The sequence below is a fragment of the Tetrao urogallus genome (assembly GCF_951394365.1).
Source record: "Tetrao urogallus genome assembly, chromosome: 2".
Classification (NCBI taxonomy): domain Eukaryota; kingdom Metazoa; phylum Chordata; class Aves; order Galliformes; family Phasianidae; genus Tetrao; species Tetrao urogallus.
The window spans coordinates 42,072,967-42,100,491 of record NC_136814.1 but is presented as its reverse complement, the minus strand read 5'-3'; the positions used below and the strand labels follow the sequence as shown (position 1 = coordinate 42,100,491).

The following is a 27,525-nucleotide window of genomic DNA, read 5'->3' as shown; positions in this document are numbered from 1 at the left end:
TCTGGAGCAGTGGAGTGCCCTTATCATACCAGCAGCCTGTGACTTGTCTCCTTCTTTCTGCCCAGGGTGCCCTTACTGAAGGCTGTGCAAAGATCAGTTTTTCCAACCTGCACAGCACAGCTGCTAATTTTCTTCACTCAGGAGGAGACAGCGTGAACATCATCACTGCACCATGTGGAAACCTTGCGGTTCCAGTGCTTGCCAAGAGTGCTGCTGTGCAGGGAGCTCCACCAGCTCCTTTCTCAGACTGATATTGGCTAAACCCATACACCCCACATCTGTGCAGGCTCTTTCAGACTATTTGGGCTAAAACAGAGGACTGTCAGCCCACAGTAGGGCACCCTGATAGGATCAATACATATTCTGCTACTTCACGCTTCAGAGAAGCTGTTTGCCACAGATCTCACTAGACATGGTTTGGGACTATTTGAAAATGTTAGAGTTTAATAAAAGTGGGGAAGTGATAACATTTACCCACCTTGGGGCTGTGTGCATCTGTACACGTGCAAATGTTACAGTGGTGGTGGTGTTTTGGCTGAAGAAGCTCCTTGCACTGTCACCCTGTGTTATTATGAACAGGTACATTTGTCACTGACAATTTACTTCCCTTCTTCACTTTTTTTTTTTTTTTTTTTTCTCTCAATACCTAGGATATTACAATTCGGATCTTGCAGCCAACCTATCCGTGTCTTGGGATACCTCAGGGATGTTCAGAAGCTTCATGGAGACCCTCAGTTCATGAGTCATCACTTGGCTCCAAGTATTGGGAATTTAAGAGCTGAAGCTTTTGTGGTCTATTTTGTCATTCTCTTTAAGACAGCTTCATTCTAATCGGAGAGCTTATTCAAGATTTAAGCCTTTTTCACCTCTTTGTACTGGAAGGTTTCATTCCTGTTGGTAATCTGTTTATTTGAGGCCCTCTGGTGGTTCTCGTATGTATTAACCCGGTAACAATCTCTCAGTACACGGCTTCTGACTCCAGGGGGAGACGGTGCCAGACGCTCGGGTGACATCCCTGCTGCGTAACATTTGGTTGGGTTGCTCAGGTAATAACGGTGGCGATTCATACTTGAAGTCCACTGATATGTATAGGCCAAATGCTAAGGAAATACACACCTTCACTTCACTCTTGACACTGACTCACAGCTGAAGAAGCAGCCAGCCTGAATGGATAAGTAAAGCAAATAACTGATTATTGCAGAGTTTACAATAAACAGAAAGAGTAAGCACAGACAACAGCACGATAATCAGAAAGCCTGGGTAAATGCACTGGAAATCACAGAGTCTTTGTCTGCATGTCTTAACAAGGAGGCTAGCATTAGAATTCAAGTCCATATTTACTGCAGTAGAAAGGTATGAAGTTTTGTGACCATGGCTGCTTTTACTGTTGAGGGCAGAACCTGAAGAATAGGAAGAATCAATGAGACAGGAGTCTCATTGAGCCAGCACAACATGCAGACTCACCACAGGTTGTGACTCACCAGCCTTGTTATAGACTAATTTCCCCAACAAAGAATGGAATTGGGCTCAGGGCAGCTGTGGATATTTAGAAAACATCCAGTGAGAGCACTACAAATAGCCCTCCTGTCCAATTGGATGAATGGATAGAGATCCACTTCTTCTACCTTGCATCTGGAAAATGGGTAGACACATTGTCAGCAGCCAGTGCGCTGCAAGCAATCTATGGTCAACTTGAATAGACAAAAATTCTTGTCTTCTGTTCTGCTCCATAGCTTTTAGCAAAAAAATCTGCGCTTGTGATTTTCAGAAATTAACTTTTATTGTTGCACCTACTATTTACTGTTATTACAGTCTCATGCTCTCAGCCTGCAGTTGTGCTGTCTGTGAATGAGATGCTACTCAGACAGGAGTGACTTTTAACCATTTCCTCTGTGTGACAAACACTGGTTAAGCTTGGGTTACTCCTGACCCTAAATATGTTAAAGAAGGAATTAGAAGGGGAGAAGGAGGAGAAAGGAATACTTTCTTCTTTTTTCTTTTTTTTCTATCAGTCTTCCCATTTCAATGATAAGGGCTCTCCAGAAAAGCCTCTTTTTTTTTTTTTTTTTTTTTTTTTTTTTTTTTTTACCACTGCCTTTAGTGGTGCTAAAGTGCAGCAGTCATTGCTCTGCCTCCCAGGAGTGGCTCTACTAGCCATGGTATGGACCTTTCAGGGAAAAAGCTTGGTACAGGAAAGGAGGAAGGATGTGTGGAAGGCACAAGGGCATGAGGAAGAGGATGGAGACATACAGATGTCTTAGTGGTGAAGGACCATGAGGAGTAAAGGCACAGGAAGGGTCGCTTCTATTAGGGACAGACAAAAGAAGTGACAGAAGTAGGAGGAGGACAGGAGCAGCTGGCAGGAGAACAGAGGCATACCCACGGGCATAGCAAAAATGCTGTGCCACGTATTTGAAAGTCCAAGTTCCCTTGGTTATGCTTACTTGGATCTGGATCACATGGAGTTTTTCCATGTCTGGTACAAAATGTAGTTCCTGATCTGGACTCACAACTTATGTAATGCTGCTGGATATCACAGAGGGGAAGAGAACTTTAATGATGGTAATGCCAAGGAGGCAGACCCAGTTCCTCCCAGGAGGATAGGCTGGCTTTGCTTTGCAGTCACCTGTAAGCTCAGCAAGAATAGGGTATGCTGGCTGCTTGCCAGCGGTTCTCCGAAGACCTGTACCACAGGAGGTCTCTGAGAGGAAATCCATGCCAGGCAGCTTGTACGAATGCTCGCATTTGTCTGGCAGTGAAGCCCAAATATGCCTGGTGGGTGAACCGTCTGCTGATGGAGGGTTACAGGGTTACTTGTTGCTTCCTAAATCAGAGGCTTGAATATTCAGGTTGCACAGAAATAATGGCTCCAGACTGACTTGGAAAGGTAAAGATGTGCCTTTACCATCACCACACCCAGCATTCAAGCATGGACAGTGCTTGGGGACTGGAAAGGCATCATGCAAAACCAAGCTGGATCCCTTCCTCCCCTCCCTTTTTATTTCTTTATAAAGGAAGGAAAAGATAGACATGCCAAGCCAAAATGACAGAGTACAGACAGGTACAGGCATCTCCCCATAGCCAGCCCTCACCCTGCTTCAGCTCAGCTCTTCAGCCAGTCCCAGCACGCTGCCCACCCTCCCATCTGCTCACAGCTTTTTGCAGTCAGTTTGTGTGGCTTCACGACACTGTCAGCTTGTGGGAGCAGGAGCTGAAGCCAGCAGCATAGCAGCATAACAGCACTGAACACAGTAGAGAGAGAAAGGGGAGCAAAGAGCTTGTTTGAAGCAGTTGTGTGTAACAATATAGAAAGTCCAAAGATCATCAATCTGCTATAAAAATATTACACTTCATAAAACCATGTATTATAAAAAAATCTATTCGGAAATGCTGGTAAACACGATAAATATCTGTAACCAGCTGCCCTTCTCATACAGGAAACATAAAAAAGCACGAGCTTCAGAAGTTATTGTAAACATGAACGTGGAGCCTGTAAACAAACTCCTAAATCACGGTCCGTGTTTTGTCAGTTTTGCCTGGTACTGCCTCAGGTAGCCCCTGGTTAGCCAGTGGTCCCACTTCACCATCAGGATACTGCTCCCGGCTGGCCTCGGATCTCACCTGAGCTGCCTAGAGAACAAGTACTGATACAACAGTAAGGAGGGGCAATTTGGCTACAAAGAACAATCAGAAACAATCTTTTAGCAACTAGTCTTCAATTTCTGCACTTCCAGAGGCCTGTTTTCAATTTTCCCTTTCAAAATTCCACTTCATCCAAAAAAGCATGCATTATCCCCATTTGCCTTTCCTCCATTTTCTCTAAAAATTATAAGCATCACATCCATTTAGGCAACACTTTCTGCACAAGCAGAATCTACAACTGTATATACGTAGGCAAGAATTGTGGTTGTACAGTTGAACACCACCATAGTTAACACACAGCACAGGGTGATGCAGAACGCCCCATTTTTACATTCTGAACTTCAGGCTGCAGAACATTTACCCATGCCAGCCAACATTTGCATACACAGTCAGATGCCTCGTTTGCTATCTGTCCTGAGCACACTGTCACTCACGTGCATGCAGGAATGCACGGTCTAGCCTTCCCAATCTCACAGATAGCTTGTAGCTAAAATTTGGCTCTGGGAACTAGTAGGACTTTACTTGTTCTGCAGCATTCTCATTCTGCACAGGCTTCTACCCAGTGCTCGCCTAAATGCTGAGAATTTCAGTTACGTACACATTTATTATCTTCACTTTCTGAGTAACATTACTCAAGTTTTTACTTTCAGAACTTTCCTTGTGCCTGCTGTGGGGGCAGTGCCTGGGTGAGGCCAGGGCAGGGAGCACATACCTCTAGGGGGTTTGGATGTGTGCTTCAAATGGATAGGTGGAAATGGGCTTACACATTTTCCTTTGTTACAAACTGTACTAAAACATCTTATCAGCATTATTTTAAGCCTTTTTATTTTAATCTAAAGGATATCTAAGCTTGTTGGCCTAATTGTGCATCTTTTAGGATTTAGATGCCAGGACCTCCCTTGGCTCTTGCTTAAAGGAGCAGTACACAGATGTTCTCCAAGGGAATTTTGCTTCCGATTGTTTGCTATGGCACATTTTGCTACAAAATTCCATAGATACAGCTTCAACAGACCTGAATGAAAATCATTTTTGTGTGGAAGCTTAGATACCTCTTTTTCTGCTACAATAATCTGCATTGTCTTCCATGTTTGTCTGCCTTCGTCCTATTAGGGATTGCTCTACAAAATCAGGAATTCTCTCTGTGAAAACTGATGATTTCATAACAAACCTCAGGATTTCTTCTTTATAATCTCCACAGTGGCAAAAATACACATAATCAGGACCATCTCCCCACAGCGCATCATCTGAAAGCATACACCTTCTGGTTACTGGCATTTTACGCAAACTTGTGGCACGCTTCTTGAAGCCAGGATTTGCCTCCCACCTTTGCATGCACAATCTGGCATGGGTAAGCTGCTTGTCTAAAAAGCCCACTGCCTGCACCCACCTCAGTGGAGGGCTCTACTGCCCCATGCCAGTACATGTCACAGCAGAGCTGGTGCCTTGCTGCCTTGCTGCCATCCCCTGCCTGCTCAGATGCAAAGCACTTGCTTTGCTGACTATGCTGACATTCTCACTTGGATAAGCTGGGACTGCATGTTTTTGATACGCACACACAGGTATACATCTGGACACAATGGCAACAAAATCTTGATATTCAAATACCATTGTATGTAATTTATGGGCTTATAAATGAAAATAATTAATGAGCATCAAAATGTAGCATTCTGTATATGGCCCCAACCTTGTATGGTTAATAGGGTGATAACTGCTGGGCTATCAAGAGCTCAGCCAGGAAGAAATTCAAACTATTGAACTCCTGGAAGAGCAGCATCTTGTAAGCTTGGCCTACAACATAATCAGATGGAAAAAGAAAAAGCTTGAAAAATTAAGACTGAGTACATCAACAAGGGATCAGACTGTTTCCAATGACTGTGAGGAGAATCCAAACTGAAACAAGGGGAGAAAGATGCCAGGAAATTTCTAGTGGAGACAAAACTGTACCTAATATTTACAGCACTCTTTCTGCCTATGTACAATGACATGTTAAAAAGACATTTCGTTGAAACAATTCAAATCAATTGAGACACCAGAAAATCCAGCCCTCCCTCCAGATGCCCTCAGCATCCCCATGCCACCTTGCCTTCCTGCAGACAGAAGTCACATCCAGGGAGTTGGCTGGCACATCTCTGCATCAGTCAAGACATCTCTGACAGCAGAAATGTATGAGACTTAATTAACTTCCAATGAAAAGTGTAAAAGCAGCAAATAGCTAATATTGAGCACAGCTTAGCCAGAGTAGAGAATTAAGCAAATTATTCTCTGCTGCTTTGTAAATAAACGTAGCCACACCTATGCATGTTCCCACACAGCAATTCAAGCCAATTCATCCTCTGTGTGAAGTTTCACAGCATTGTTTATTCTAGAAAAGAGAAGGCCTTCAAGAGGAGCTGCTTTGCAGCATTCCTGTGTGCACAGCACATAAACCTGGACATTAAATATTGGTTTAAATTATTAAGAATAAATTTAAATTTAAAAATAGGCTAATGCAAACAAACAAAGTTCAGTTAACACTGGAACACAAATAGTTTTAGGAAGCATTTGCTTTAGCAAATGCAACTCATCGTCCCCCTGAACACTGATGCCATGACCTGGTAATTTCACATGGCACCATAGTGCAGCACTACCCAGCCAGGCAATTGCCACCTCTAGCACACAAAGCTCCATGTTAATGTTTTGTCTTGTTTTGTTTTTCTCCCTTCAAAATAGACAAAAACTCAATATAGCACATTAGCTTCTCCCCACAAAGCATCTGAGGTGACAAAATTCACTCAGAAAACAAAACAAAAGCATTATAAAGAAGAATCCTGGGCAGCTCGTGATCACCATATGCCACAGTGGGTAAGAAAAACAATAAAAAAGATAGCTCAGGGAATGAGGAAAAAGGTCCACTTTGCTGAGACCTTCTCAACCAAGTTTTATTTCCCTGAACTTGAATAATCCAGGCAGTAGGGTACAGATTTTTTTTTTATATATATATAAATATAGATGTATATATATTTATATAAATATAAAAGCACAGCATCCTCCTGTCTCTCCTCCTGATTTATTATGGTTAAAGCTTGTGACAGAGTTGGCTGGGCCCTTCAGAAACGGGCACTCCCCAGTGGTGGCGGTGACCTTGCCTGCGTCCAGAGGCAGACGGCCTTCTTATGAGCTGAGACCAGACACCTTTGTCACCTCTCATCCATAGGCTCCACTACTTTAGACAAATGCTTTCCCACAGACCCATGGGACTCAATAGCCCTCTTGGAGGACTATGTTTCTCAGAGACTTTCTGCTCTCAGAGGACCAGACCTCTGTCAAAGTCAAGCTCACAGCGTGCACTTCTCCTCGAGCGCTGCTGACATTGTTCCAGACAGGGCAGGGGCAAAGTGCAAAAGATTTCTTGAAATCAGAAGGTGTTTCCACCACAGACAGCTTGCTCTCCTTCATGCTGTATAGCATTAATTTCCAGTAAGGTATTATCCATGTATCTCTGCAGCCTTCAGTCCTCCTGGGGTGAGTGGAGACCAGTAGGCGACCAGCCGAGCACTTCATCGTGATGCTTGTGGGAACTGCTGAGAACATTCAAATCTGACTGCATCTTCTTTACAAAAAGTGCTTTTCTTGAGAAAAAAACAGTGAAAACTATGTTCCTGCAGAACATCTTAAAGACTCTTCTAGGGAGGGATGGATGGAGCGTGTCTACTTTATTTGGCTTTACCTCAGTAAGGAAACAGAGCTACTAGCAAAATTGGCACATCTTTGTGAAGTTGTTAAACTCAGGATTCTGGCTGGAATGTAAAAGAAATGATGGAGGAAAGGTAGATTTTGCCTTATGCTGGACTTCTGCTAGTTCCGGTGATTTCATGTGCAAGGTGTCCAGAAAAGTTATACTAACCAACTAAAGATGAATCTCTCAAATAATAAACTGTGGGTTTCCAAGGAGACCTTGTGGGGCTACTGCTACAATCTGGTTGAGGTAAGTCTTTTCATGCCCCTCCGCTGAGCCAGATTGGAGGACAATACAGGCTCCAGCCTTGGTGCCTGAGGTGTTCGGTTTAAAGCAAAGTAAGTGGCTGCCATTGCACCCTGTACAATAGAAAAAGAGAAAACATTGAGCTAAAATTCATTTCTTAGATGCTTCTTCCCTCTCTTTCCCAGTCCAATCCCCTGGGTGCAGGCCCAATTTCCATTAAGTGATAACAATGATTGCTGGCTGACAGACAGATGTAGCGCCTGATTCAAAGCAGTAGGCAGCAGTACATAGACAGAGTTCATTGTAACACAGCTGAAGGTTAACAATATCAAGCAGGTAATGAGTCAAAAAGCTTTACTTTTAGTACAGTGCCATATTAAATTTCGCCTCTGTGGCAAACTTTTCCCAATTCCTCTCCCTTTTTCTAGAATATTTACAAAAATCCCAGCTCTTTCTGCCAGAAAGGGATAGCTAGGAGTGTAGGACATACCTTCACCAGATGAACATCCTGTCTGCTAAGTTGATTTTGAGACAGATATTCCCTGTTCACTATCCATGGATGTCTCAACACTTGAACTGCTGTGAGACGCTGATGAGGGTCTACGTGAAGCATCTTAGACACAATATCCTAGGTTCAAAAGGAAGAAAACAGTAAGAGGAAAAAAGTAATTAATAACAGCACAGGATTTAGTAAGATCTTCTCAATGACACAGTCATCACCAGCCTGTACAAGTGAGAGGAGTCTGCATTTTAGAAATGCTGTATATTTTTTAAATAAAAAGTCTCATCTTCAAAATGTTCAGGTGCAACATCCAATTCTCGAATGATAATACAACTGAAAGATAATGTGGAAGGTATTCAGCTTACTGAGTGTTAATAATTACGGTGACTACATAAAGGTGATAAACTCTGTCTAGAGAGGATGCCATCTGGAGACATCCAAGCAAGTTACTAGAATTAATTGCAGTTTTGTGATTGAATATATCATTGTTTTTCCATTCCATAATGCCAGTTGGTAAAAGTGAAATCTGGAGTAATACATAAACTGTGTCAAACTTTCTAATTAATGCCAGACAACTGGAAGCTCAACAGCTTTCCTGCCCATGCACCTATCTCACAGACTAGTGCATAGATTCACACCCAAAAGTCTCAGCACCAGTTTGAATTCCAGATCCTGGGATTTCCAGGCTTTGTGATAGATGTGTGGCCTCAACTGCAGACAGTACAGGAGTTAAAAATGCTAGTTTAAAAACTGCCTGCTCAATCTTATGTGACTCACATATAGACCATGAATTCATGGCACTGACTACCCTGCACTTCTACTCACAGTTCAATTGCGTGACAAAAGAGCTGCATGCTGATTTGAGAGTATTCACAATTGAAGGTGCTGTGTTACACCTTATTTTAACTAAAATAACTACTAAAATTCCAAACACTATTTTGCGCAGAGTGGTATGAACATAAATAAGCAAGCTCTTATTCCACAGGGCACTGAGAAATAACCCTTCTGACCCTCTCTAAGTTGGATACAACTGCAGGCTGCCAGTCCATTTAAGAGGATAGGAAAAAAATTAAGGAAGCGTCCACTGACCTTTGCAGTATCTGATACTGAATCCCAGTTTCCTCCAGTAAGTGCGTATTTGCCACTGCCGATCCTGGCCAGAATCTCCTCTGGGGTGTCATCTGGCCCATTTGCAAAAGGAGTGAACCTATTAAAAATAAAAGTTTAATTTGCAGGTATTTGACTTCTAGGATCTAGTGATAAACACCATAGATTTCAACAGGGATTTTCTTCCAGACTGAACTGCAGACACGATTGCTTCATTTTCACTCAAAATATGCAGTGCACTGTTTCCTCACATTAAGATGTTTTGCAGAGGAAAGACATTACATTTTTTTAATATAAAATTCCTATTATGTTCTCAGTTTTATTGAAGGCAATATACTTTTATAAAATAACACATGCTTTTACTTTTTCTGTATTCATTTTGACTTTGCTTTATTCTTGATAGAGGAACCTTCATAATGGGAATAAAATGTAAAAAGAATGAAGAAGAAAAAATAATTTCTGAAATCAAAAAGAAAAAAAAAATCTTTGCAATCTATTCTACAGTCCTTTGTTAATCATAACACACAAGATTGCTGGACAAAACAAATTTCATGCAATAGCTGATTTAAAAACTTCCTGATCTAGCCAGTCAGAAATCAATAGTAAAACATACTCAGCTTTACAAAATCAGTGCCACCGGGCCCAGATATTTTTTCTGCACAGACTGACAAGTGATGAATGACAAGATTTTGCAGCTGACTAAAACATACCAGGCCAAAATTTATTCTGTGATTTTAAACAGCTGTCTACTTTCAGAAGAAGGGGTATCTGGGATTTGTATACCTTCTCTTCCGTCTGTCTTTGCTGTCGTGGATATACATCAGTTTGTTTCTTCTGCTGTTAAACAGATACTGGGATTTGGCCTCAGTTTCTTATCCCCTTGTTTTGTAAAAGCACATCCAATTTCTCATGCTGTATTTTGTCATTTCCACCAGTGTTTCAGATTTCACAGAAATTCAGCCCAGAAACATACAGGCTGTTATTCTATTCCCATCAAAGGGACACACTGAGAGTTCAGGACTGGCTGAAACTCCACTCTTGGCATTAATAGTATCCCAGACCTGTGCTCCGGCCCTTCACTTCATGTCTGAGCCCTCTCTGCTCATAGAAACGCTGGGAAGAGGATAACATCATGGGTGCAAATAATAGTCAGCTCCTACTGCTTTCCTCTGGTAAGGAAGACAAAAGCATTCACAATACAGTGGTGACACCTCAACTGTGTGATCTGTATTTCAGATTCAAATAAATTTAGAATCATAGAATCAAAGAATGGCTTAGGTTGGTAGGGACATCAAGGATCATCAAGCTCCAACCCTCCTGCCACATGCAGAGCTACCAAACTCCTTTTCGATGTATTTTTTTTAAGAGTGACATTTTAAAACAAAACATTTTGAATGTATTGTCCTGTTTTTAGCTGAGACAGCCCCATTATATTTCAGATAATGTTGAGCACAACTGTACTCAGGATTGAAATAGGGCAGGAACTCCTGGCACATCTTCTATAGTTCACAAAGCAAGTGACACAAATAACACAGTGACAGGATCTGTTTGTTTTCTGCATGAACTTAGGAATACAAGTTTCTTGCCACAGCTGAATGATCATGAAGTAGAACTAAATTGCTGTGAGCGGTCACTGGATAAATACACCGATAAATAGGATATATATGCACATGTCATAGCCTGCAGCCAGCAAGAGAAATGAAGTTGGGGGCTTAACAAATCCAGATTGGATTTGCACACAGTGTTTCCTATTCACTCCAGCACACCTTATTCTTATCCCACACTGCTTATTTCACTCTTTCTCTCAGTCTTTTTGCATCAATACTTAGCCAATCCATTAGTAGGTTTCCTAATCCAAATACCCCCCAAGAATATCCTGCTGCCTGTTCCTGTCCTTGCTGGTCTATTTACTTTGCCTTTTCTGCAGCATATTTTTTTGAATAGCATCTGAAAATGAGGTTTTGTTGTTGCTTCTTTTTTTTAGCCTTTTAAATTGCTCAGATACCTCAACAACAACAACCATAGGAGAAGAATGAAGCTGAAGAGAATACATGTATTAATAGACACAAATAAATCTCCTCTTATGTGTAAGGTGGCCATGATCTGGCATATACTCCAACACTGCTCTCCCAGTGCAACACTTTCACACTACTTAAGCGGTCAGTGAACCTTTTAGGACTCAAAGTCTCAGTGAACATTTACAGGCCCAGGATATTAAAACCCTAAGCGGCTTGTAAAGTGTCAAAGATATTCACATGTTTTGGAAAAATTTGTTCGAATTCTAGGTCTCAGCATCTGTTTTCTTGCCTCTTACAACTGAAAATATCTCCTGGAATAGGCCAGGCATTTTGCTGTCTCTATCTTAGACTCCTTTCTGGCTTAATCACTGCTAAAGAATACCCACTGGAGGAAAACCTCTCATCTTACCCTGCCAGCATGGTGTACAACAGGATCCCCAAGCTCCAGATGTCACAGGCTGCATCGTAACCTTGGCGTTTAAGGACCTGTGTGAAGAAAAGATGGGTGAAAAAATACAAGTTAATCTGATTCCTGAATTTTTGCTTCTGTGTTTCAAAAAGCATTGATCAAAGGTTGTTTCAGGCAATATTTCCAGGGCTTGCCCTAACACCTGGCTTGAAGAGGTGTCTGCTCAGGAGCCAGCTGTTGGCAGCAGCACAGAGGGGCACAGGCCAGGGTTGGTTGGTCAGTGTGCAGGTCCATCTTTACAGGGACTGAGCTGGAGGTGGTGTGTTGGCCTTCAACATCAAAGCAGAGCAACCCTCTCTACTTTTTTCAGCGTTTTAAAATTTCTTGAAGAAAGCTCTAAATACTCTTAAATGTATCCTCCGATCAGGAAGGTCACCAAGTACACTGTGGATGAATCAAGCATAGGGCTGACTGACAGTGGAAGCATGTCTTAATTTTGTTTGGATCTAATACAGCAACTGGATGTTCACTAATTCATATTTTATGTCATACTCATACAGATACATTACAACTGCAAAGAAAGCTAAAAGGTTTATCTTACTTCTAGTGTAAGCAAAGTGGCAGCATTTAGATGGGGATTCACACTAATGTGTAAAAACTTTTCCACATAGAGAAAGCAAATTTCATGATACTCAGCAGAGATCTGAGAAGGTTCAGGATTGGTACAGGATGGACAGTTAGACCAGCAAGGATGTAATATGGATTTAATCTATGCAAATGCATAACAGAAGAAATATATGTTTGAGTCCCTGCAGGTCCAAGTGAAAGTAAAGCCAACAACTGACAAGCACTGCTGCGATCAGGGGAGGAGCTGTGTTTCTCTTTGGCTCAGAAAGACTCATGAGCCACCTCCAGATCTTCTTTGTTCATAAATGCAAACAACCGTTCTGTTTACTTAACTAAGTTCTGACACACAAGAAGATTTTAGTTCCCTTCTGGTGGATCAGATGCATTATTATTATTATTGTTATTATTATTATTATTATTATTTTCAGTTTTTCAGAATTATTTTCAGTTTCAGAAAATGTTGCCTTGACAAATTTTACAAATGATGAGTGGTAAAGCAGCCATCTGCCATGCTGCTAGAACATTTGCCACACTGATATAATATGGAGAAAAAGCACACTTTCTCCTGTGACAAAGCTGGTAAAAATCCTGCTTCTACCTTTCTCTCCTGTGCTTCATGTGTACTCTCAGGCTGTTTTAATTGTTCCTATGGCTTTAGTTTGTGCATTCATTGCTCCTCTACTATGTTAGAATTTATGGGAAAAAAAAAAACAATCTTTTCTATTTGTCAAGCTCAGTTGCTTCTTGCTTCGTATGTGAGACTGAATACCCAACATTTATCCCTTGGTGTAGGCATTCTTGTTGCTTCTTAAGCAGTTAGATTTTCATTGCCATCACTGTCTTTCTCAAATAACAAAAGGACAATAGAGTCAAATACAAATGACAGAAAAATTAGGTAGTGATGAAATTTAGAGAAGTAGGCTATTAAGCAAGTATTCACACAGCCCCAAAATGATGGCCGGGAGTTGCTGATAGCTATTGCTATCATTCAATTTGCAACAACTCTGCAAGACAACAGGGACATGACTCTGTTCCATTTCCTAAGAAAGCTTTGGTGGCAGATACTTCTCACCTGCAGCAACATCACTCCATGGATAACAATAGCAGACAGTTAGTTAGTGGTGACATTGCTTTTCTAAAATGTCTCTAGCTGACTTTTGCAACTGTTGTAAAAGGAAGAAAATGAAGCTGGCAGGAGCAAGTGCTGGAAATTTTGACCAAAATGGGGCTTTATGAGGGCAGGAGGGGGGAGATCATTGAACAATAACTTGTATCCTAGAAACAAATCTAAGTGAAAGCAAGAAATCTAAGCTTAATGAAAGAGCTTTGCAAAAGTTTCTGCTCACTAACAAGGCTCCGGTTCTAAGAGAATCCTCTGGAGAGAACTCACTGTGGTCTTCCAGTACTTGAAGGGAGCTTATAAGCAGGAGGGGGACGGACCTTTTTCACGGTCTGATTGTGAAAGGACAAGGGGGAATGGCTTCAAACTAAAAGAGGGTAGATTTAGGTTAGATGTTAGGAAGAAATTTTTTACTCAGAGGGTGGTGAGGCACTTGAACAGGTTTCCCAGAGTGATTGTGGATGCCCCATCTCTGTAGGTGTTAAAGTCCAGGTTGGATGGGGCCCTGGGCAACCTGATACGGTGGGTAGCAGCCCTGCCCACAGCAGAAGGCTAGAGCTAGATCTTTAAAGTCCTCTCCAACCCAAGCTGTTCTGTGATTCTATGATTCTCTGGTAGACTGCTGGAGAATTTAGGGTCTAGGTCACCTAAAGAATTTGGTGGGATCTGAAATACATTCATGAGCTGCTTTTTAGCTCCACACATGGCAGAATGTTGTGGTGCCCAGAACCAAACTTCAGCTCGATTCATTCAGTTGTGACAGTGACTCAGATACTTCTCTAAATTCCTCCTATTTCTATGCATTTTGATTTACTGAATTAACAGTGTTATAAATACAGCCTTTCTCAGCTGTGTCAAAGACAGGGATACGTATGGGCATGAAAGACAATAATCTTATAATTTTTAATGAAAAAAAAAAAAAAGGAGTTCAAAGATTTTGGAAGAAATCTGCGGAATGAAGTCCTTTTAGTTTGTGCAAGGGCTATGCCGGGGCTCAGTAGGCTGTTCACTCGCTGTTCACTCTCTGCAAACAACATTGCTCACGCTAGGTGGCAGAGTGCTTCTTTCTTTCTGAGAATTTTCAACTTCTCCAATATTCTCATCCAAACTACAAACTAAATGTTTCCAACAATAAAGCTAGACTCAAGTAGCAAATATGTCATCAGCCCTCTGCTGCTATCCTTCTGTGTCATCATTCGGTCTGACTTCCTGCCTTCTTTGCATATTGCAGATGCTGCAGTGGGGCACAGAAAATGCAGAAGCCAGGTCCAGGCTGGAGGGCAGCATTATATCACAAGTAAAATGTAAGTAGTGAGGCCTCTATGTAAGCTCTCTGGCAGTTCCAGTAACATTTCAGTTAATCTCAGACATTTCCTGCTTTTTAGTTGGACTTGTCTTGTTCATCACAAACCGGGAGTGTGAGTTCTGCCTTCGGTTCAAACCAGAAGAGGCTAAACTGAAACAGCACTGGGCTGATGACGTTTGTGATTACAGACACTGAACAAAACAGCCCATCAGGAAAACCACATACACCTATTTTAATCACATTGTATCTTGGAGAAAACCTCAGAGCTCTAAATCTTACAAACACAATTATTTTTTTGTTTTGAAATTAAACATCTGTGGGTGCCACAGATCTTTCGTTACTTATTTTAATACATTTCATATAGCTCATTCCAGTATCTAAAATGAAAAAACATCCAGACAATGATAAAATAACAACCCAATCTGTTTTGGCAGTGGAAGGTTTTTTTACTGAAAAGAAAAATATTTGTTTGAATTTATACTGCCCCTGATAATACTCTCAAATTCTCCTTCTGGTGCTGGATTCTTGTATCTTGTGGCATCAAGGAAAGACCGTGTACAGGAAGATCATCCCATTTTTTTCACTTCTCAGTTGCATCCATGCAGAAGAGCATTGGGTGGAGGACAGTTATGAGGAAGAAAAAGAGAGAGGAGCAGCACCCACTGGCAATGCAGAACTACCACTCCCTGGATGTGGGGCTTATTTGGCTTGTCTCTGTTTTCACATCTGTAAGAATAGGAAAGTAGCCTTCTCCTCCCTCACACAGTTGTTGTTAGCTCTGGTAGTGATGAGAACCTCAACGTATTGCAATTCAGCAGAAAAGGGCAGGTCAGTTCTGGGTTATTACTTGCATCAGTCTGTTTCTCCATGAGCAGCTGGGCAGGGTATGGTAAGAAAAACGATATAAGAAGCCCAGAGACTTGATGCCACAAAGAAATTTACTCCTTGTTTCCAAAATGAGAATAAGGACAGACAGGAAGGCCTGGGAGAGAGGAGTTTTGAGATTTATACAATTTTCCTATCTTTACTATTAGTCCCTGCATCCCCTGAACTTGAAAAGATCAGGAGGAGGGATGTTTCAGTGTCCCAATGAAATCATTGCAAAGCTCCTACCAACTTCATTGTTGTGAAGATTTCATCCATGGGTATTTCTTTTGGGTCTTACTCCTGATATTGAGATTAAAAGCAACTTCCCCGAAAAGACTGACAGGAATAGGAAACTTAGTAATAAAAGCTGTGAAAGTTCCTGTAGCTGTGTGTCTGCCCTGCTCCTCTTTGAAAGGCAATGAGAAAAGGGTGAGAGGGACAGAAGACTTCTTTCTATGCCATATGTGTCAGCCACAGCTTTGAAACGTGATCCTACCTCAGGGGCGACAAAGTTGGCGGTGTAGCAGGGAGTCATGAGCAGCCCATTCTCTGCTCTCAGTTGCTTGGCAAAGCCAAAGTCACAGATCCTGATGGAGTCTGGGTTTCCTGACTCATCCATGTAGAGGATATTACTTGGCTTCAAATCTCGGTGAACCACCTTAATGAGAAAGCAGTGAATAATGAGTAAGGAGAGGAGGAGCACACAGGATTGGCTGCCATGTCTGGTTTGTTGTTTGAGTAAGTCAAGAGCTTGTACCCAAGGTGCTTCTGTTTTGGAGAAAAGCTGCATGAAAACCTCAGATAAATAAAGGAGAAAAAAAAAGTTTAAAATCTGTTAAAACAAAACTGAGTATGTTTTGCAACCTCTGCTGAAATATGATGGAACCAGCTGTTCTAAGGAGGGGCAACCTTCTTGAAGGCAGTCAAAGGGGCTGCTGTACAAACACACTGGTGTCAGGGTCTCTCAGATAGCCCTGAAATATTCAGCTAGAAAGGTCACAGTGAAATCCTGCCATTGGAGGAAAGCATCTTCTTGTGACTTAGAAGTGGCTAACATTCGAAAAGAAAGGCTATTTTTCACAAAAATCTTCCCTGTAGGCAACCAATGCTGCATATTTTACAACAGGTACTGCATTTCTATGCTGGGGAAACAACTTTTACTGATTATACAACTGGAAAACTATCATGAATACATACTGGTCCAAGCACAAAATATGCTTGCTTTAACCATGAAAGGAAAAAGAATCAAATATTTGACCAGTTATGCAAACTGTTTGTCCTTGAAAAGTGGAAAAGGAGAGGAAGCTTGGACTTTAAATCAGCTCTTCAACAGCATGTCAGGAAACTTTCGCATCAGCTGCTCAAACTGTCACTTCAATTTGGAAGCTGAGCATTTATTTTTTCCACCTGTCTCAGATAGATTTCTACCTGACTCAGATGTTCTATTGGAAAATCTGATAAAAGATACTGCAATAATTACAGCAATAAACAGAAAGGAATAGCAGTAAATAATTACTATGTCAGAAAGATAGCTGAAAATCATTATAGTTCAGGGATGAAAACACCAATTTGACGTACTCTAGTTCACATGCAAAATGGCTAGAAAGGCTACAATCCTTTTTTACATCTCAAATACAATTCTAAATGTGGAAAAAGAATGAAACATAACTTCACTGAACTCTGTTTTTTGGGGAAAAAAGTACGTTTGTATTTTAGAGAAGGATAATCACAACCATGTGCTTTTTCAAAACGTTGGAGTTTACAGAAGTTTCTGCAGAGAAGCAAAAAAGTAATGCTTACCCCCTGTGAGTGCAGGTAGTCCACAGTCCTGGTGATAGTGCACAGCACAGCGCTGGCCTCTCGCTCTGAAAAACACTTCTGCTGAAGAATGCGGTCCAGGAGCTCTCCTCCCCGCATCAACTCCATCACCAGGTACACATATTTGCCATCATCATAGACCTGTGAGAGTAATATAATAAACATATATTTTGGACTCAAGCTTCATCTAACTTGGGGAAGATCTGCTCTTTAATCAGCCTAGTGGCTTGAACGTAAGATGTTGGAAGAAGAAAATGTCAGCTAATGCATGGGAAATGTGCTTGTTATGCTTAACATCAGAAAAGACAACTTCATAAAACAACTTCATCATCACTTTTTTCTCGTGTCTGCAGCAACTTGTTGATTTGTCCATGCAGAAACTCAGCCTTGCTGATCTGCTATCATGTCGGCAGAGTAGACCAAACTGCTAAAAGCAGCACAACTTCACACAGCCTGAAATGTCTCCTGGCTCTCACCCAAGCTTCCTTCCCTGTAATGTTCTCTTTCCCGTTTTACAGAGTAATGTTTGCCATTTTAAATACCAATATTTCCCTTTGAGTCATGATCAGCTAAATGAGCTGTATTATACTGTTGGCCAAGACCAGCTTCCAATGATGTCATAGAGTTTTTATTTGCAGTTCTGGTGAGTATATTGGCACGAGCTGTATCATGTACTTATTTTCAATGTCAATTGAAAGGGGGAAAAGACATTTCTTTGTCTAAGTTGGAAGATGTCCATTTTCATGTCATAATCCCTTATCTAGGTTGAAATAATAGTGTTACAGTCATCAATGCCAAGTGCTTTTGGAAAGGAATATAATTTCTCTTTTGCACAGTTTTAAGACACTTTAATATTTAGGAATTGGGTGAGATTTTCTTGGGGTATGTGATCAGAAAATGTAGACTTCTGTAAGGTGTGAACCATAATGAGTTACTGGCTGGGAAATTACCGGAAAGTACTGCAAAACCAGGTGTATTTTGTTGTTCTCCAGCATGGTGCACCTTTGATTTTTTCCACAGTTGATTAGACAAGACTTGGAGAGTGTACAACCTGACTTGTTTTACCATCTGTTAGCCAATAATTCGTTAATGCCATCTTTTTTTCCTTGACTTCAATGTGTCTTGTTTTAACTCCAAACTTAAATTAGAGAATTTTCCAGATAAGAGGTGAGCCTGATCATAAAGTGAAAATTATTTAATATTGTAGTGCTCAGTGAGTACTCACATCTTTAAGAGTAATGATGTTTGGATGCTGTCCGTATCGCAAGAGAATCTCTATTTCTTCAGAGGGGTCTCTCTTGCTCTTGTCAATTATCTGGAATAAATAAAGCACTGAGTGGTAAAATACCAGCTAGTAGCATAAAGAGCAAAACCAAACTTAATATCTAAAATTATTTCACTTATAATTTTTCTAGTAAAGGCCAGCTCAAAAATCTAAAAATGATATTTGAAAAGTCATGATTGTCAGACGAAGTCCCTGATGACTGGAAGAAAAGACAGTATCACACCAATTTTTAAGAAGGGTAGAAAGAATGACCCAAGAAATTACTAACTTGCCAGCCTCAACTCTGTGCTAGATAAAATCACAGAACAGACTTTCCTGTGCTAAGACACATGGAAGACCGGGCTGTGAAACAAGATAACCAGCACAGTTTCATCAAGGGCAAGTCCTGCCTGACCAACCTAGTGGCTGCCTATGATAGCATAATTGCCTTGATGGACAAGGGAAGAGCCACCGATGTCGTCTGTCTCTTCAGTAAGGCCTTTGACATGAACCCCCATAAAATCCTTCTCTCCAAATTGGAAAGATATGGATTTGACAAGTGGACTGCTTGATGGATGAGGATCTGGTTGCAAGAGTGCACCCAAAGAATGAAGGTAAATGGCTCAGTGTCCGGATGGAGATCAGTGATGAGTGGTGTCCATTAGGGGGCAGTTCTGGGACTGATGCTCTTTAATATCTTCATCAGTGACTTCAACAGTGGGACATGAATACACCTTCATCAAGTTTGCAGATGATACCAAGCTGTGTAGCGCAGTTGACACACCTGAGGGATGGAATGCCTAGGTTCAGAGAGACCTAGACAGGCTTGAGCAGTGGGACCACGAGAACCTCACGAGGTTCAACAAAGCCAAGTGCAAGGTCCTGTAGCTGGGTAATGGTAACCCCTACTATCAGTAAAAGCTAGGGGATGGAAGGACTTAGCATAGATCCACCAAAAATTCTCAATCAATTCCCAATCTTGCCCACTCAAGAGAACTGATTAGTGATTTTCTTTTACACATGTGATAACTACAAACAAAAAAAAAACAACTGCAAAATAACCCAAAGAAGATACACTTCAAAATTGAAATGTAACTTCACAGGGAGTAGCAAAAAATTTGTTCTACTAGGAACTCATTAGGAGCGAAATATTTTGGTAAGAATTTCTTATTTCTAGAAAACAGCAGCAGTGCACTCTAATAATAGGTTTACAGAAGAATAATGGGTGGTATTATTAAGATATTCATAATTCCATTATTGGATGTGAAGGCTTCCAACCTTAAATGTGATTAGCTCTTTGTAAGAACTCAGCACAGAGCACAGATTCAGTGCTGTTTGAAGGGAAATGTCTTTTTAAAAACCTCTTTTGTTGATGGAGATAAATGCTTGTCTGTTTTTGCATGCATTCTCATTGTTTAATTATGGTGATTCACATTTAAGTACACATGTAAAATTTAGTGCATCAGTCATATTAGTGCATACATCAGAGGTTTTGTATTCCTCATGATTGACACGCATTTGTACGGATAATGATGATGGTGGTTGCCTGTGGTTCCAATATGCATCTGAAGCCATATGAGTGATTTCATTCTGCCCGAACAGCAGTGTGACAAGTTCAAGTGCAACAGGGAGCTAATGCAGGGAAACGGCAGTTGTCCACCTTTGAATAAATGAAGGTAAAAATCCAACAACAGCAGAGAGGAGAAAATCCTACTAGACTTCTCCTTAGAATAATGTTGTTCTTCTAGTTCATTACAGACATTCTCAAAAACCCAATGAAATCCCTCGTAAATAAAACTATAGTGGCCGAATGTGTCCCACTCAACCAATAACTAGCATATAAAAAGATACTCGGGACCACTTTCTTGGCTGGAGCAAAGTAATATAGCCCTTGTCAAATTAATGGAGTTACATAAATGTGTGCTCGTTAAGATCTACCTGCCTCCTACAAACCAGCAGAACAGCAAGTATTACTGCTACTGTGGGAAGCACTGTTACCACCATGGTGCTGCAGCAAATGATACATTCTGGATTGTTTTTCCTGTGAAAGAAGGTATCTAGGGCTGTGAAAAACTTTAAGCAGCTATTAATAATGCAGGAATATAACTACGTACATATTGCCTAAAAAAAAATCCAAACCAAAATTAGACCTAGCTATTGAAATAAAACTCATAACCTGAAGCAGTCTGCTAGTGTTTCAGTGGCAACAGCAGCAGAGAATATGCAATACTTCTCAATCCCAACATGCTTTATAAATTTTCATCTCAAAACAGCCCTGTTAAATACACAGAACTTTTACTTCAGTATGTGCAGAAGCTGTGACTACATGGACAAGCTGCTCAGAGAACCCAACCCACCACTGCAGAGCCCCCATGGGGCAGACCCTCAGCTCTCTCCACAGCCCTGTGACACCATGCAGTCAGGATGGTTGCCACCACTTCACCATTTTACAATTGGCTAGAAAGGGGAAGGCTTTAGTGGGAATGGAATGATGTCACTCAAATGACACATGTACTTCACTTATGTGACATTCACATAAAACCAGAACACTGAGTGCCATCCAGCCAAGGAAACGAGGCATGTGACACTCTCACTCCATTGTTGCTCAGACTACTCACTACACAAAAATCTCAATGACTGACACTGATCCTGTCTTCTTGGTAATGACCACTCTCATTTACCCAGATGGTTATTTGAAGGAGCTTCAGTGTGAGTAGGAGCCATAGTCAGCACGAAGGGGCATAGGCCTGAGATGTTCCAAAGTCTTTGTGATGTTTATCCATGTGCACATCTGTACGTCAGTGCCAAGAAAATGAAGCAGCCTTTACAGTAACTTGAGAAGTGTTCATTAAGGCAGACCTCCTGATTGTCAGAGAAGGTGAGGGATGCACCACAAAGTCCAGCAGCTGCTGAACTTCCCCCTGGGAACAAACTGAGATCTATGCTCACCAGCCCCTCCTATCTCCTAGGGCTCTGCTGCCATGGGGTTGGTCCCAATCTCCTTTCCAGTAGGCTTTCATCCACAGCAAACTACTACCATAACAGGCACAAACCAGGCACTTTGCTTTCCACTCCACTTTCTACTTTGTTAATGGATCTTCCTCTTGCTCATTCTCTGGAGTTTGATTAATCCCTCATTTTTAAAGGCCAGTTCTAACATCAGTCCCTAAGCACGGAGAAGTTTTAGCTCTGCCCACGGAATCATCCAGTGGAGACTGTGTGGACCAGACCTCAGCATAGGTAGCGCTTCAGGTCCATCTGATGTGGCCATGATCTTCAAATGCAATCTGACACAACATCTCTCAGAGATACACTTTCAGAACAGCCTTTGGCAGGTACTCTGCTCCAATAAAGGCCAGAAACTGTGAGTTGTGTCCCACCTGCACACTAAAGGCTGAAATGCTAGGAAAAAAAAATGCATGAAATGTTATGGGTATAGATACAAACACTGCTGTACTCCCACTGAACTCTTAATCACATGATTAAAAGCTAAGCTATTTCACTTGTAAAATTTCTTGTGACAAAGAATATTTCCCAGTCTGGCCTCTCTTTGTTTCCCCTGAGATACTGCATGAAGGCAGCCTCTTTCCTATTCTTCTCTTATGGTGGACCACAAACCTGCAACTCCTTGCACAAGGAATGATCTTCCTTGAGGAAAGTCATTGTGATTTGAACTCAACTGAATACACACCCTCCATTACAGACTTCAGGGAAGGTTTTCTCTGCTTCCAGCCCTGTGGTAATATGCAATGCTGCTATTTTTCTATTCCACTCTGTAGATGTATGGGGAAGAAAACCAATTGGGAAAGACATCATAACATATAAATAATTTAACTGAAAATGTAACAGAAGTTCTATTGTACCTTGGAATAAAAGAGCTATGAAATAGAGAGGTTTATTGTTGTCCTTTAGAAAAATAAGAAACTGAATTTTCCGGATGTACTGGGCACTCAATTGCCTACAAACACTGTAATAACTCTGGAGGAAACAATTTCAGAGTAAAATGAGCTCGACACACGCAAAACTATCCTTTGTTCAGCCTGTTCTAATAGTGATTTTTTTGTGTTATTCCTTAGCTAATGCATTCTTTGTCTATTTTACTGACTAGTTGAAAGAAAAGCTGTATTTTCTTCTGTGGAATTTAGGGTAAAAACCTCATGATATTTTAAAATGAGTCAAGCTCTATCAAGGGTTAATACTAAACTTTCTCTCTTAAAGGAGAAAGGATGAAGAGATAATATTTTCAAAATCCTATTTAATATGTCTGGCCAGTTTTCACAAGTGCTGACACAAATCCTCTGCATAGAAAAAAAAAAAAACCAAAAACCCACCTGATTCTTCGTTACTGATGGATCTTCAATATCCTTAGCTTTGCCAGGTGTATGGCTAAGTACAAAAAAGAGCAGCAATACAGTTTTTTGTGAGTGGGTCACGCCTCACTGAAAATGAGTGAGTACAAAATATACAGTAACTATACAGACAGTATATATTTGCTGTCTGCAGTTTTGTGGAGGTATTTTTGTGTCTTTGTACAGATGAATTTCTTCTTCTGGTGCTAGCTATGCCATTAACAGATGTTACAGTCTTCAGCTGTCTGATACCACCCACCAGGTGAGATCTATAGCCTTTGTAGCCCTGCCAAAGAAATGGTATGTGTGAGCACTCCCTAATCTGCTTTGGGCAGAATTAGCCTTGTTAATGCAAATTGCCTTTTTAAACAGCTGAAATTAACCTGGATGACCTTGTGCGAGGAGGATGACTGTTTTCACATGAAGTTCTCCATCACTACACTTGAGATATTGGAAAAAGGCAAGAGGTAGGAGGTGACAATTTAACTGCCTCTGCTGTCTGGAAAATGAATAAACTAAAAGAAAAGGTAAGAGAAAGGCAGCTGAGTGAGAACGAAGACTGAAAAGAAACATGAAATGCAGTGATGGGAACAGCTCTGACACTGGCCTTAGGAGAGAGGATGGGCTCTGGCCAGGATAAGCTGGAGCGAGAAGCAAGGAAACTGCTTGCTGCTGTTTGAGTCTTAATGTGCTGGGGAAAAAGGTCTTTATACATCTTTAATGAACAAACAACTGCATTAAAACATTTGCTTGGCTCTCACTTCTTCCTCTTAAGAAATGTGGGACATAAATGTTCTGCTTAGTCATGTCAATCAAAATGGGCAATCTTCCTCAATTTCCCTGGGAAAATCAAGCTAAATGTGCCAATACTGGCACTGTGGTTTAAGCCTGTGAGTGCCACAACCATGGGCTCCAAAAAATAAGAAATCGGTTTTAACTTATTTACTCCACTGGCAAACTTCCACTTGCAGTGGGATCAACCACAATCAACAATAATCGGGAAGCATTAAAGGTACAACCTGCAGCACAGGCATAAATTAAAAAGAGGTTGTGGGGCTTCGATGGAACAGATTTTCTGGGTTGTGCTGCATGGGCATAAGGTGTAACTCTCCTGGATTGCCTTTTTTGACCTCAGTCCCAAACAGGACTGGTGCTTGTCTCTTCTTCAGTGCCTCACATGACCTTTCCTGGCAGCTGAAACTGAGACACAGGAATATGAACTGGGAAAGCTGAGCCACGGGCACAGTCCTAGCCTGGTGCTCTGGTTCCAGCAGCAGAGTCCAGCAGGTCAGGCCAGAGACCTGAGCACTACAACACCTCGAGCAGCCACAGCTGAGGCTGCCAGTGCATTTAGGAAGCAGGATGACTGAAAGCATCTTTTGATCAGCATGAAGACTGTGCAAAAAGCAAAGAGGAGAAAGAGGGCTTTGTACACTTTCTAAAGCTGCTTTATTTTCTACTGCCTATCTTGAATTTTTCTCTATAGCCTGTCTGCAATGTAAGTATGAGTTAATCATCTTTAAGAAGAGATTCATATGACAGAGTGATGGTGTGATGCAATGCTCTCTGTAAGAATCCTTTTTTTTTTTCCTCTGGGAGGAGAGATGACCACAGGATTTCTACACTGTATCTATGGGCTGAATTCCAAATCTGAAACTCAGGGTACCAGTAGTGAGTGGAACTATAGATGGGATATTCATCTTTTCTACAGAAAGGTGGTATTACAACACAGACATTTTAAACTGACAGTTTCATCTCCAGCATTAATTCCAACAAAAGTGTCGCAGAGATAGAGTTCTGCAGTTTTGTGAGCTGGAAAATGAACAGGTTTCAATTTCAGTAATATTTTCTTCTAAAAATAAGTCCTCTTCATGCCAAGCATCTGTTTTAATTTGGTCCCTTTTTTGATGTCAAATTACTAAAGCTGGAGGAAAATCACTGCAGAAAGGCTAACATTATTTAACAGGCCATGGTATAATTTTACATTTAACATGTCTCCAAGGAAAGCTATTCCAAGCCTAATAGTTTCTGAGGGACTCTTTGCTGTGCTATTAGTTTTGATTAGCTCCAGAGTTCCACTTCCCCCCATCCTTGCTTAAATCTTTCAGAAAAATAATGAAGAAAAAAAGAAATGGGCCTAATTAGCACTACTTTTCTGAAGTAACATTGGCCATCGGATCAAGATGTGTAGGTGAGGCATTAAGATTTCTGAATGCAGGGCATGCCCATTGCTGACTTAGCACTCCCAAGCTGTCGACTGCAACTTTAGTACTTATTAATTACAGCCTATACAGTTGCACACATTTTCTAAGCAGCACAAACACTAACAAAATTTGTTTCAACAACACCCATGAAGCAGAAAACTCATTTCAGAGAGAAACCTGCAATTTTAGAGGCAGAATGGCTGAGTGTGAAAAGCTGTTTTAGCTTGCTCTGCACAGCCCTACCACACATCCGTGGATCAAACTGATGAGTTTTCAGTTCGTGAGATGATTGCAGCACTACTCCCACCTTCTCTGACAAAAAGCTTCAGGGGTGAAAACCATGGTGTCATATTTGGATGTTACAAAAGGGGAAGATTATTACATCAGTATGGAAGACAAATACAAGAAACAGTTTAAATGGCCCCAAAAGAGAAACAGAGCCGCAAAGGACTAAATGCTGTCCAAAATGTTTAGATGTTTGGCAAGCAATCTAGAGACGAGAAATGTGATACTGCTAAACTGCAGGAAAGCTGCTGCAGGACCCTACTCAGAAAAGATCCAGTTAGCGCTGAAAAACAGCATCATTCTTGAGAAGCTCAGCTCAGCAATGTTGAGGAGAGGGGAACTGTGATCTTTGTGACTGAATAGGAGGGAGGCTGTAATATCTGTATGCAGGAGGGGCTGCACAGCCACTGTATATCTCAGATTTGCCCTGAAGCACAAGTTTAAGTGCTAGTCTGCCCACTCTTCTATATTTCTATCTGCCTCCTCTGCTTATTTGTTGAGACTTATGCAACACCTTGATCCCATTTAGCCAATTGTCACCATCCAGCAATGGCTCTTGCTGTTACAAACAAGTTCATTGCTTGTAAAAGTGCTCAGGGTGCTCCTGGCTCTTTGCCCTGCTCTCCTCTAAGCCCTTCAAGCATAGCCCTACACTCTTTGCTGGTCCATCCCTTCAAAAGATGTAACTGAAGGGTCTTGTCTATTTGAGATGTGCTTCTATGAAGAGCTGACTTACAGTGAGAGTACTCAGCAGAAACCTGAGCACACTAAATTAAACAAGAGAAAAGTGAGGCTGAATGAAGCTTGGCAGGCATCTGACTAAACTCAAATCTTACAAAATGACAACAGCATTGAATATGCTCTATTGTCTCTTGCTATGGTGAGCATGTACACCATAACATTCTGCATGGAAGTCAAGAATTTGAAGTTACTCAAAATGAGACAACTTGGAAAGCCTTCAAAATACATTCACAGAACAGATGCAAGACCCTCACAGAAAAATTTCTCCACTGCACTCCTTTGCTATTCCATCCATTTTACTGTGATCAGTTTTCTCTCTCCAACACATAATGAAGACACTGTCTCATTGCTGTCTGTAAGCACTCTTCCCATAGATTTCTATTTGCAGTCTGAAGCTTTCCATGCTGGTTCTTTTGCAAAGTGCCAGATAAGCACCCCTCTGGAAAACTGCCCTCCCTGTGCAAATCCAAAGCAACACAGAGATTTATGCCTAAAATCATCTCTGAAATCTGTTCCTCCCACATGATACTCTATATCCTATTGAGTCTGTTGCCACATTACCAGCTTAAATATCCGTTAAACAGTGAAAATAATCTCTGCTGAAGACTCTGAATAACAAGATTTCACAAATCTCAGCTTCATACGCTGAACTTCATTGGCTTCATAATTGAGCTCTCTAATTTATCAAGGTAAGAAATAATCTTATAATTCTGGCCCACATTCTGTAAGGCTACAACTCCACTAATATCAGATCTAATTTCTTTCCATGGGAGGGGGAGAACACCTCAACCATCACTTTAAGAGTGTATTAGCAACTGCTCTCACCATCAGACTATTTTCCTGTTTCCTATTTTCCTATTTTTTCTTTTTTAGCTTCAAGACATTCTATCTTGTCATGTTGCCTATAGCAGCTGAGTTTTTATCTATCAATTATATTATCTTACAGAAATTAGCAGAATTTGATCACATCAGGCTGCCTGTCTTCAATCTTATACGTTTTTGTAACTCTCTTGGATACTCTCTTGCAATTAGTGCATATATTTTACCACTTGTTTTTTCAGATTTTCTCTCCTTTGTTTATAATTTTCTTTAAACCATGGATAGTGAAATATCTCTAACTTAACTTTTTTCGGTATTCATGCTCTCTACATTTAGCACTAACCTCCTGACACAGGTATAATGAAAGCTATGGGAAAATCATTATTATGGAACCTCCTGCCTTCTGACAAGCGCATCCAACTACACCAACCACCTAAAAACAAGCAAACTAAGACTATGAACATCAGTGGATGGGGAAAATGAAAT

General features: G+C 41.1%; 1 protein-coding gene across 3 annotated transcripts in view; it reads right to left on the bottom strand.

Annotated features, from left to right (window-relative positions):
• Positions 1–7,590: 7,590 nt before the first annotated feature.
• The window catches only part of RPS6KA2 (ribosomal protein S6 kinase A2), a gene marked incomplete at both ends in the record, with an annotated part of 258,686 nt that continues 238,751 nt past the window's right edge, over positions 7,591–27,525 (bottom strand). For all 3 annotated transcript variants that reach the window (XM_079550851.1, XM_079550852.1, XM_079550853.1), the window contains 7 exons: positions 7,591–7,716; positions 8,094–8,231; positions 9,195–9,312; positions 11,640–11,716; positions 16,056–16,217; positions 17,360–17,518; positions 18,603–18,692. In XM_079550851.1, coding sequence (XP_079406977.1) covers positions 7,591–7,716; positions 8,094–8,231; positions 9,195–9,312; positions 11,640–11,716; positions 16,056–16,217; positions 17,360–17,518; positions 18,603–18,692 — 870 coding nt within the window. The remainder of the gene's footprint in view (positions 7,717–8,093; positions 8,232–9,194; positions 9,313–11,639; positions 11,717–16,055; positions 16,218–17,359; positions 17,519–18,602; positions 18,693–27,525) is intronic.